The sequence below is a fragment of the Pithys albifrons genome, chromosome 9, assembly GCF_047495875.1.
Source record: "Pithys albifrons albifrons isolate INPA30051 chromosome 9, PitAlb_v1, whole genome shotgun sequence".
Lineage (NCBI taxonomy): Eukaryota > Metazoa > Chordata > Aves > Passeriformes > Thamnophilidae > Pithys > Pithys albifrons.
In genome coordinates, this window is record NC_092466.1 from 27,922,516 (window position 1) to 27,935,088 (window position 12,573).

Below are 12,573 nucleotides of genomic sequence, written 5' to 3' on the forward strand. Positions count from 1 at the left end.
AAAAGGGGAATGTTTAGCCCCTGAAGGGCTGTGGAGCATCCTTGCAAGGCTGGGATTAGGGTTGGCAGCATCAACTTCTGTCATTTAGGTACACAGTACGGTATTCTGTGCTCATTGGCATGTGAGCCCCTTCCAGCACCTAACACATCCACATGGGAGAGAGGTTAATGAGGGGGATATTTCCTTCCCAGTTCGGGCTGGACTGATGTGGTGTAAGGGAAGGGAATGCAAAGGTCCTTAACCTTGTGACACCCTGACAATGGCAAGGCTCAAATTCACACACAGAGATTGTGAGCTGGGCATGGGCACAGACACACGGCTGGCACTTCAGGGTCCGATCTGTGTACCATTCAGACACCTGCATCACACCCACCTATCATCCGTGCACCACTCACACACCCACATCACACCCACACATCCGTGTACTATTCAGACACCCGCACCAACCCACATATCTGTGTACCATTCACACACTTGCATCACACACACACATCCGTGTACCATTCACACACAGACCCATCACACCCCCACATCCCTGCCCCACTCCCCCCTCCGCACGTTCCCGTCACTCCCGGGCCGCGCCCCCTGCTGGCCCGGCGGCCCCACCCCGCCCGCGGCTTCCAGAACCTTCCCCGCCCGCCTCAAAGATGGCCGCCGCACGTCGCTTCACCGCCGCCTCCAGCCAATGGCACCTGGGAGTTTTAAAGTCACGTGGGGCGAGCGAGCCAATCGCCGGGAGCACGCGTCAGTTCCGCCGCCGAGGAGCCGGAGCTGGGGCCGCGCGGTGCCGCAACGGGGCGGGCGAGCAGGTGCGGCGGGGCCGGTGCGGCGTTTGGGCCGGGGCTGGTGCGGGTTTTGGGGGCGGGGGTTTAGGGGCTGTGGCCGGGCTGAAAGCGAGGGAGGAGGGCCCGCGGTCCGGCCAGGCTGAGGCGGGCGGGGTTCGGGCGCAGCGCTGCGTTACGTTAGTGCCGGTTGTGGCCAATTAGTATTCGGCAATGTCGGTGCCGTTTGCTCTGGCTTTAGCTGTTCAGCCTTGCCACTGATAAAGCGCCTGAAGTTGTCTTGCTCCGAACATCAGATCCCCCCCCCCCCCGCGCCAAAAAAAGGACTAAGATCGCAGAGTTGGCGCTGTGAGTTCTGCAGAGCCCACAGTCCCGGTGGCAGAGCCGGGTGCGGGGGGACAATCGGGACGTACCTCCTAAAATAGTCGCCCTTACGAAACCAGGATTTCATAACTGCGCTTCAGAACAAGACGACTTTCTAGCAACAGGAATAATTTCTCAGTCTCACTTCTCTGGTTAATGTGAGCTGCCTAGTGCTGTGCTTGTTCTGGCTCACGTGTATTAAGGTTATCTTTATTTAGAATACTCTTAGGTCATACTGCATAGGCGTAAGGTATGACCTTTGAATAAAGGTGGTCAGAGGTCGTGGGCGTTCGTAATGAAAGTGTGTGTGACTGCAGGGCCTTGGGGTGTTTTGTGAAAGGTGCACTGTTTGTGGCAGCGAGGGGTCAATTCTATGCTCCCTCTGGAACACTCAGGCTGTATCTGCTGCTGCTCCCGGCCCGCCCAGGACAGTCCGTGTTTCCTCGGCAGAACTGCACAGGATGATCTGAGCCTGTTCCGGCTGTGACCTTGACTGAGTGCCATGCTCACAAAGCCAACTCATTGTTTAAAGAATACCTTAAAATCTCCCTAAAACTTTTTTCCACCACATATGTTGTGCTATTTATTCATTTGGATTTGGACTTAGTTGGAATTCAAGTAAATTTGGAGCAAATTTTTGAATATTTATTTGGAGGGTAGAGTGTTCTAGTACTCCATGGCAGTGTTATGTCTCAAAGTAAAGGTTAGTTACCAGAGTAACGCAAATTTAAGTACATAAAGGGTCTTGATTTAATTTATATGACAAGTGGTATGTTCTGGTTTTGAATAAGCTGTGAGAGAGAGGTCTCTGATGGAAATGGGAGACAAATACAAGTAAAACAGATTTAAATGGTGTATTTAAGAGGGTTCTACCTCTTAATACAGTACTTTAGTGATAATGTTATTTTATTACAAACTTTTATAATTTATTTACTATAGTTATAGTTGAGAATAAGTAGTAAGTGTACCTTGTCTGAAAACTACCCAACAAAATAGTAAAATCTATTTTCTGGTGTATTTGCAGGAACAGTGTGTTACCTGAGCAACCATGCTGGCTGCAAGGCTGGTGTGCCTGAGGGCACTGTCATGCCAGACTGTCCGCCCTGCCATCACTCAGGCTTCCCCAGCCTTGAGGAACTCCAATATAAAAGTCTACAGGCTGTGGCAGCCTAACCAGGTAAGGTAATCCCCTTTCTGATGGCCCCAGCTGCAGATACTTCACAGGGTTGAGTGTGTTGCAAAAAGAATCACATTGCATGGGGTACCTGCTTTGAATGATTGCAAGCCTCCTGCTCCTTTGAGGTGCCTGCTCTAATTTATGAAAGAAGAACACTGCTCAGTCAGAACATGGGTTTTTAAAGCAATTGAAGTGATATTTTCTGTTCCAGTTACTTCTCTCTTGAAATTAATGGGAAAAATAAGGAGGCAGTTAGCAATGGATAGGCCTTACCGTGTAAAGTACAAGTAACAGAAATTCTTGTCTTATCTTCCTGTTTCCAAGTTACAGTCTTAAACACAACATGACAGTAAAAACTTGCTTTTCAATGATTTTATTTCCAACATGTGTTTAGAGCTGTGTCCCATGTTAGAGCTATTTCTGAGCTGTGGCAAGACAATCACAGGTCAAACCAGCAACTTTAAAAGCTTGACATTATACTGAGACACTGTTTATTTTTAATTGAGAGAAGATGTTGCAGATGTGCCTTCTGCCCAGGCAACTCAGAAACGTGAGGGGATGTTGCTCTTGCCGAAAGAGTCAATGGCAAATTCTTCACCTCCTTTGTCTTTTCCTGTTAAGCATTCTGACTTTGTAGATGTGTTGGGGTTTTTTGTGCATGTGCAAATTTTCTAGTGTTGGGCAAGATTTTGTTGGCTTCTAAACGCAGCAGAACTAAAGCTCTCTGGTAGACCTCCTGAATTGTAGTGCTCTAATGGCTGATGAGCAATATTTGTAGATCTTAAGTTTTAGTGTTCAATTCACAACTTTGAGTGAGTCCTTGGTTGCTCAGATGCAATTTTAATTTAAATTTTTCTGGAAAAAACGGTAAGGAAAAGTCAAAAGTTGGTTTTGAACTTTAATATGAGTTTATTCGGTGTTGCTTTTGCAGGTTATTAAGACTTGAGGTAGCATACAATAGTTACTTGGCGTTTGTCAGCTTTTACAGTTTTCAGCTTATATGCCTTTGTTCAAGCTTTCTTCTGTAAAGGTTAGAGTTGAAAGCAAAGAATTCATGCTACTTTTCCAAATTTAGCATCTTTAGATTACAGGTGTTGTGCAAGAATATTTCCTAAGTTAAAATGTTTACTTAAAGAGTGTTTTTACGCAGAAACCAAAATATTTTTTTTCAGAATAAAAAGTAAAAGGGATGTTTTTACATTTAACAGAAAGGCTTGTGGCAGCGTTTAGTGCAGTGGGACAAGGGTACAAGAAATGCAGTCTGAAAACTTCAGCTTGGGGGATTCACTGCATTGGTTCCATACTCGTAGAACATGTGAATGTTTTTCACAAAGGTTCCTAAACTTGTTTTCCTTGAACACAGTTGTTTCACATGTTTGGAAGGTAAGCACAGACTTAAGTAACAATTTCAAGTGTACCACACAAGTTGGTAGGAACATTTGTATTTTATTTCACCTAAACTTTCTTACGCTACTTTGAATCTAACAGTGTTATGCCACCAGAGTGAGGACGGGTGTAAGGCGTGGAAAACTTGGCCAGGAAGTTAAAGAAGCAGCATTTGAGCCATCTGCAGAAACTGCACTTAAAGGTAAAGTAGCTCTGGTTCAAGTACTGAGTATCTTTGAACTTTAACTTAAAACTTCCTTGAAGGAATATGTTTTCTACAAATCATTAAAGAGACTGAGAATATTGTTTCTTATGTAAGTTTGTTTACTACTCTTAAAACAACTGGAGAGAGTTTCTCTGCTGTATTTCCTTGTAAAGTTTATAGCTGCAAATATGTCACAATATAGAGAAATTCCTTCTCTTTAAGCTGGTTTGGGCAACTAGTAAGTCAAAGATGGTTGTCTCTTAAAGGAGACTTGGTTGCAGCTATTAAAAAATAAGGTACAGTTGCGGTGTGATGTCTTTGTACTGTTTACAGAAAAAAATTTCTACAGCGTGTCCAGTTTGCAAAAGAATGTTTTTGGTGTTACAGTGGTGTAAGATGTTGGTTTACTGTTCTTGCTGGTACACGTAGGTGTTTGTAATTTCTGTGGCTTACAGAGAGATTTTTAGGTAGCAGTGTTCAGCAGAATAGACTTGTAAAAATACCTAATGATAGTATTGAATTGACAAATAGAATATGTAAATCGGCTACATAGTGTATTGACTATCATGCATTAGGAAAAGTTGCAGTCTTAGAGTTACACAACTGAAGGTATTTAGTTACAATTGTTCTTCAGTTATAGCAATGTTTATGATTGAGGCTTATGCTTGTACAGTAATTGATTTGTGGCACAAATCAGACAGTAGAAACCGATGGTAAATCACATGGGGTTACCGAGCTCTGGAAATCCCTTTTTAAACTGCTTTAGATATAATTGCTACCAAAAAGCCCATGAAGGAACAAGCATTAAGGGCAGATGAATGAGAGGAAAGGACCCATTATCTAGTTTTTCTGCTGTTTTATAGCAAGTTGGATAGTGAAATCATGTACAAAATCAAGTGACAGTTGAACTCTTCCAGTGGAGACCCTGTTAACTGGTTTTGTGTTGAAAATCCCATCACTGTAATGAAGGTCAGTAAACCTGGCATGTTACTAGCTGGGATTCTTACTTCTTACTTCTTACTGTGTTTTGTGAAACTGTCTTGTATTGGCTGGGGTGAACACGGAGTTTTTCTCATGTAGCTCATTACAAAGTGGTGATGCACGGACCTGAAGTTGGTGAAGTGTTAAGAAGGAAGACTTAACACAGATGAGCTATTCCAGATACAGCAAAACTCATGTGAGGATATTGTTAACTATTGAAGAAAAGCCACTCATGAGAGTGTGGATTTTTTATTTCTTTATACAGCTGATCGCCTGGGGAAATTTATTGTTGCTGGAGGGGCTGCTGTTGGCCTGGGGGCCCTCTGTTACTATGGAATGGGCATGTCCAGTGAGATTGGAGCTATTGAAAGGGCTGCGTAAGTAAGATGGCTTAATTTTAATTAGATTTTAAATAAGCATGTTCTTAAAACTTGGGTATATTGCATTTTGGTCAGCAAAACCCTGTCTGATGCCAAAACCTTACAGTTAGTTAGACTTAAAAGGTGATTGGTGATAAGCATGGGCTTGGGAGAAATGTGTGCTGGAGACATTTTGCTTTACTTTGCATTTGTATTTGGAAGTGGCTGTCCACATTTATGCTGAATGGTTGTCAGCTTTATCTGTGAGAGGCTTTTCATAGGTAAGCTATGTCTATTTTTTTTGCTCCACAAGCCTTGAAATAATGAGTCAAAAGAGTGAAATGGGAGAAAATGCATGCACTATTTAAGTTTAGTATTACCAGGGGAAAATTTTCTGTCCGTAGTGTGAGTAAATGATTCTGCAGAAACTTTCATTCATGTCTAGGTCTGTTGCTGCTGTTGGAGCTCTCAAAATGACGTTTGTCTTATGGTGTCAGATAATCATGTGCACTGTGACTCAGCAGTTTGTGAGCTGCTCAGCAGACAATGTGCTCACTGGTGCACACCCAGTGCACATTCCAGAGGCTCTTTTCCTGGAACCAGTTTGTTGTATATGTATCATTCTCTATTTTTCTCTACTTAAAAGCATTGATTATTCATTTTCCCATGTTTGCTTCCTCCTTAGAATTGAATTGTAATTATCGTTATTTGTAATTTGTAGTGTTTCTACAGAGTTATATTAGACTATACCAGCAAGATTGAAAATGTCAGCCACCTTTGTAAAGTAAATTTATGGCAGAAGTTGCTAGACCACATCACTGTTAGGAAACCTCCCTTATAACCATAGCTATGAATGTATTAAACAGGTTGATTGTGTTTTTAGTTGTTCTTCGTTCAGAAATTTCTAACCGTGCAGCTGTGTATAACTGCTTATTTTTCAGTATTTGGCCACAGTATGTGAAGGAGAGAATTCAGTCCACGTACATGTACTTTGCGGGAAGCATTGGCATGACAGCACTGTCTGCTGTAGCAGTAAGCAGATCTCCAGCACTCATGAGCCTTATGACACGGGGCTCCTGGCTGGTGAGTTTATGTTATAAAAATAAAAGTATTTACTGAGAAATGCCCCCAGGTGTGATGGTTGATATTAAAAAACAAAAAAGGAGAGAAATGTAAACACTTGCTGAAAAGTAAGGCAAAATTCCACTTACACTACTGTCCTTATCCATAAAGGTTCTTAAGGTATCCTAATATTTTGTGATTTAAGATTGGTGATTCTAGTTGCATGCTGACATGGACTTTCTATATTACTTCAAAGATAGTATCAAAGATAAACTACATTAGCAAAATAAAACGCTGTGTTACCCTTACCAGCTGTATATGTGCAAGTATGGACCTCTGTTAAATAACTATCTGAAGCTCATGAAACTGTTTGTGTGGCTGTCTGTATATGGAAACTGAGGTCCCTGTGCATTCTTACTCCTCCCTGTACTGTCCTGTACAGCTCTTTGAAGGCTGTCTCCTCTGTGCCAAGGCTGAAACAATACTGGTAGGCAAATCATCCAGGCAAAATGCTAACAAAAATCTGTCTGCTCAGTGTGTTAAATGGAGTGAAACAATAATAGTTAAATGCCAACACCTATATAACTTAAGGAGATGAATTCAATAATGCAACCTTGGTGATAAACCAAAGTTGTACATTTCTGACCAGTTTGGTGAGTGCTGGACAATTCTGCTTGGAATCGTCAGTAAGAGGAGGCAGTGAGGTTAAAAAATTATTTGTAGCAAAAGTATGTGAACTGAGTATTGGCTTTGGGTGGAGAAATGTACAACAAAAAAGGAAGTATGACACATTTCAGGTACTTTAATGAGAATTAGAGTAAGAGGCAGAACCATGTTCTTTCTCTTACTTTACACAGCTAAGAGATTACTGCTGACTTCACCATTACACGTGGATTCTTAGAAGTCTGAGTAAAAATAAAATGAAAATTACTGTAAAGACTACAAATGTATGACTGTAACCTTACAGGAGTAAAATTGGTGAAAACTCTCTCCAATTATCAATGAGGTTGCTGTTTTCAGATGTAGACTAGGAGGTTGCAACAGAGACTGTATGTCCTAATGCTGGCTTGAGCTCTGTAATTCTGTTTCTACAGGCAATTGGTGCAACTTTTGCAGCTATGATCGGTGCTGGAATGCTGGTCAGGTCCATATCCTATCAAGACAGTCCAGTAGCTAAACATGCAGCTTGGATGATGCATTCAGGTTTGTAATTTTAGTGTTTTGTTGTAGACATGTCTGTGCTTCAGTGTGACCAGATTCTTACTTTAACAAAACTTTGACTTCAAAGTCATGCTGCAGGAGAGTCAAGATTTTTCAGAGACCAGTGAGATCTCTGGAATGTCGGGGAAGATTTCTTAAACGTCCTTAACTCTAGTGCTTTTCATAATCTTCTACAAGTCATGCTCAAGTTAAACTTGAGATACATATATGCCACATTGGATAGAACAAACTGGTTTCTTAACTGATTTGGTTTTGTGGCTGCTTTCTGACACTGTAGCTTCTGTAGGCACTTTTGCCTATGCTAACCATTCTTCAGCGGTACAGGATAGGAAAGCGTTTGAAAACAAAACTAGAAAGATGAGATTTTAGTATTCGTTTATATCTGAGATATGTCCATCAGGTACGTAAGCTGTGAGTACAGATCACTTTATCACTAAGGTTACCTACTTCAAATAACAATGACAATAATTTTTTAAAAGCAGTTTTCACAGACATGTTTTATTGTTCAGCAAAGCCACATGGGTGTTGGGCGTTGGCATCATATCTGCCTCTCCAGAGCTAACATTTCCGCCAAGAAGAGATTGTGTTTATTTTAGCAATTGTTATTAAGTGAAACAACCTAATATGATAGTAATTAACTAGTTAGAGGTTTCATACAAGATTCTAGCAAAAAATCTGACTTCCTTGCCTAACTAATTACTGTACTAGAAATCTGTCCTGCTTCTCAGTGTTGTGTGCTCGTAATGCTGTTATATAGTTGATTACTCCATGGCAAGTATCTCTCAGCAGCTCCACTTTTGTTAGTCTTTTTTCCAAAGACCAGCTCTTTGAAGTACTCTCCAGAGCTAAATAAAAGTGGGTCATGGAGCTTAAGATTGTTAATTTATTGTGCTCCCTTTTAGATTGGAGCACAATCAAGTGCATTATTTTCTTGTGTAATTGGTTTAGATTGAGCCATGTCCTCTCAGTGGAGGAAATAATCATACTGTTTTGAGACGTGCTGTTCCAGATCTTACGTGTGTTTTGTTTTCCTTTGGGTAGGTGTCATGGGTGCAGTGGTGGCTCCTCTGGCCTTCCTGGGTGGTCCTTTGCTGATCAGAGCTGCCTGGTATACCGCTGGAATTGTCGGAGGCCTCTCAACTGTGGCCATGTGTGCACCGAGTGAAAAATTCCTGAACATGGGAGGACCACTTGGCATAGGCTTAGGCTTTGTTCTTGCCTCTTCCATTGGTAAAATACTGTTTAAATACTGTCACATAAAGTAGGTTATAAACTGAAGCTACTAAGCTGCATCTCACATTTTGTTGCAGGCTGGTCTGTCCAGTTAAGATTTGCCTTATACAGCCCTTGCAGCTCTAGCACAGCAGAAAATACTCTAATATTTGTTCTTAAAAACAAATGTGAAGTTGTAATTCTGGCAAATGTTAGCCTGACAAACAGCTGATAGTGGTGGCTTGTGTTTTTAGTTACTGCCAGCGAGTAGGGAAAACAGTAAATCTTATTTCTCAATCCACTGGTTCTCTGTTATGTGTTTCTAGGCTTTGTTGTAGTCATTGGGAGAGAAGTACTTTCATGTAAGAAAAATGCACAGTTCCCTAGGGTTTTCAAAATTACTGGATCAGGTTGTGTGTGACATCTTCAGTGTGTGTATTAAAGCTCTTGGTATCAAAAACACACTGCAAATTGAGAATTGAATACTTACTGAGAAATGTGTGCTACAGTAACTGAAGGTTGACCTAACTCAGAGTAGCAGATAGGTGATTTTCTCTAACAGCATTGTGTGTTCTTCTCCAGGATCCATGTTCTTGCCTCCTACTTCTGCTTTTGGTGCCGGCTTGTATTCAGTAGCAGTTTATGGTGGATTGGTGCTCTTTGGCATGTTCCTGCTCTACGATACACAGCTTGTTGTCAAGCGTGCAGAAACCCTTCCCTATTATGGAGTAACAAAATACGACCCAATCAATGCGTACGTATTGTGTGTTAGCGAAGCTGATCTCGGTGTCTGTGTAAGAATTTTTCCCAAGTTATATTGAAGTATACTTTAAAAATAGCCTTTTGTTTATTATTCAAAGTGTACTGCTGTTAAATGTGAAGAATCACAGGTTTTAAAAATAACCATGAGAAAATAGGGGAGTTAAAGCTGAAAGCAGCTGTCTGAATTGTGAAAAACAGAATTGAATGTGTGGTGTCACATGCCTCCAGCAGTACCTTCTGAAAAGTATTTTTGTTTTCTAAACCATTGCTGGGAGAATTTTTAACTGCTTTCTGAAAATACCTGTCAGTATCAGCTGATACAAAAAATGTTAACCTTTCCATAGTCATTTAATAGTCTTTGTCACTAAATAAAAAAGCCACAACAGTGCAACAGATAGGGAAGGAAGTATTAATGCACTCTCAGTAAAGAACAAGTCTGATGAAAACAAGTAACTTCCTTAAAAATGTTTACCTGATCTTAGGTGAATTCTTTACCTCCCTGGTTTTGTTTTCGTCTAATTAAAGTAGAATAATACCAATCTTCTTCATAATTCCTGGAGATAAACAGATCAAAGTATGGTATAAAAGCATAGGGCTCCTGTATGAGAACAGTATAGTCTCCTGTAAATAGTTCCTGCTGGCAGAGGCGATAGAAGAAAAGTGCAAGCGTTTTTTGTTGTATTAACCATTGAGGACAATCATATTTGGGTTTTGTTACAAATGCTTCATGAAAGCTTTTAAAATGAAATATAACGGTGTGAAATGCCGAATAAGGCTATTTCTGTTCAACATTAACTTTGATTTCTTGTTTCCTAGATGCATGGGTATCTACACCGACACACTGAACATCTTTATTCGTGTGGCCACCATGCTTGCAGGTGGTGGGGGCGGCAGGAAAAAGTAAACCAAGACTCTTCTTTGCAACTGTCCAACAGCCTACCTAGTGCACATATTAAATAAAATTCATGGTTTAAAGCAGTATTGCTCCAAGTGAGAATTTTAAAGCATTTCAGCATATTATTTCAGTGCAATGTGATTCAGACTTAATAGTTTTTCTTCAAACACTTTCCAGCTCTGTGTTTCAAATAGTGTGAACTATCGTGCATTATTTTGGGAAAGTAAATTATTTTTAATATATAAACAGTCTTACCTGATTTTTAATGGGTTTGATGGCAGTTCAACTCTTGCTTTCTTTTACTGTTGCTGAGTAGTAAAGGAAGTAATTCCTGAACTGGTATCCCATACTCAGGTAGGAACACAACCTTCTTCATGGAAAGCTGCTTAGATGCATCAGTTTTCAGTTAAGATTGCATAAATTTTGTTTCAGTGACATCTTAAGAACTGAATAAATTATATACGACACTAAATGCAGTAATTACTTCAACCTGAGCAGAAATTTCCAAAAGGTTTAAGGAGTTGTCAGAAATGCATTGAATTTTACAGGTGAGGTGACCAAAAAGTGTAAAGGAGACAAGATGCGGAAACTATGCAACATTTGTACCATATGAATTCGTCCCTTTCTGGAGTACACGTGAGAATTCCTTGCTTTAATGTTGACTGCATATAATAGGTAGGTTATTTTGATACTAGATTTATAAAATCAAATGGCAACATAGCTGTGTCTTTCTTTGGTGACTGTATTTCTGGACTGGTGGATAAAAGTTGCCCTTCATACTCATCTCTTGGAACTTTGTACAATTGGCACAGAAAGAGGGAATTGAGGATGGCATGCTGGAAACCTCAGTATCATAAGTTTACCATACTGTTGTGTTCTTTAGTGTGTTTACCTCTTCTCCAAATGTTTAACTTGGTCTAAAAGAAATGTTCCCTAATAGTAAAATTGATTTAACAGTAAGAAATTTACAAACTCTATTGCTGTATGTTGGGATAAAGGACAAGTTCTTGGGCCAAGAATGTTTTGACCTAATGTCCACAGCTCAGATTTTCAGTTTCTAGTAAATACACTGTGTTTATGTATTGACCTATGAACAATAAAATTATAGCCTCACAAGTTGACTACTCTCACTTTCCCTTTGTTGTCAAGTATTTTAATATCCCTGCACTAATAACTTGGGGGAGAGTACTGTAAATATTATTTTTGGTTATGATAACACTTTCCTTTGTAAGAGAGTGTGCATTTGTCTGTAAAAAAGGAGCAAAGATTCTCAGTTACACTGGCTGGCATCTCTTGGAGATGTTACTGGGTGGAAGATGCTCATCTACACATGTTTCAAGTGATTCTGTTGGTATAACCTCTTGGCCACTGATTGTGCCCAGTGCTGTATTTATGTCTGTCATACAAGTAGCATTTTTAGACTCTTCAAACAGAGGGAAGAGAGTGGATTGTGAAGAACCTTGCTGCAGCCTCCTTTGTGGCCAAAGATTACACAGCCCAGTCTAGTTCCTGGCACTATTACAGATGACGGAAAATCTGTAGTACTTAGGAGGAAGAAATCTCTGATCATGTCAATTGTAAGTAGCATGTTTGGAGGGGTTTATCTTTTAAAGCAATTTTATATTCTTAAGCAATTTCTGTATACTGTTGCTCTAGCTGAACACAGCAGTGTGCTTGTCCTCAAATTCTAAAATCTACAGGGAGCCGTCTTTAAAATTCTTTTGTACCTGTAATCAAAGCAAATTTGAGCAAAACGCCTTTTGTCTAGATTCTGAGGATAAAGCTTTAGAGGTTGACTGAACTAAGAGAGGCATCCTGGACTGTTTGAAATAGTGAGGTGTAGAACACAACACACTACTTACAGGAGGTGTTTGCATGGAAGGTGAGACCATCAGGAAGGTCTAACAACCTTTTGAGAAAAGCCAGGTCAAATAGTTCCTGAAGAAGCATGACCATTCTCTTGTGCTCAGTCTTCTGAAAAGGTGTCACTTGACTTCTGTGAATAAGATCACAGCACTAAGTATTTGTGGTCTGGTGCCTACTGTGGATCTCCTAAAAGGAAAAAACAAGATTAAGAGCTGTTCCTTTACACTTGTAGTTCTAAGTCAAAAATTAAGATCTATCCTAGTTAAGGCAGCTCCAATTTGTTGGGAGATGAAAATCTAAAA

General features: G+C 40.5%; 1 protein-coding gene across 1 annotated transcript; it reads left to right on the plus strand.

Moving 5' to 3' along the window:
* The first annotated feature begins 701 nt into the window (after positions 1 to 701).
* On the plus strand, positions 702 to 11,526 carry GHITM (growth hormone inducible transmembrane protein). The gene is made up of 9 exons (XM_071563674.1): positions 702 to 809; positions 2,170 to 2,322; positions 3,811 to 3,910; positions 5,160 to 5,271; positions 6,195 to 6,336; positions 7,410 to 7,518; positions 8,578 to 8,766; positions 9,331 to 9,502; positions 10,327 to 11,526. The coding sequence occupies exons 2-9, from the start codon at positions 2,194 to 2,196 to the stop codon at positions 10,412 to 10,414; spliced, it is 1,041 nt and encodes a 346-aa protein (XP_071419775.1). The 5' UTR covers positions 702 to 809; positions 2,170 to 2,193; the 3' UTR covers positions 10,415 to 11,526.
* The last annotated feature ends 1,047 nt before the right edge of the window (positions 11,527 to 12,573 follow it).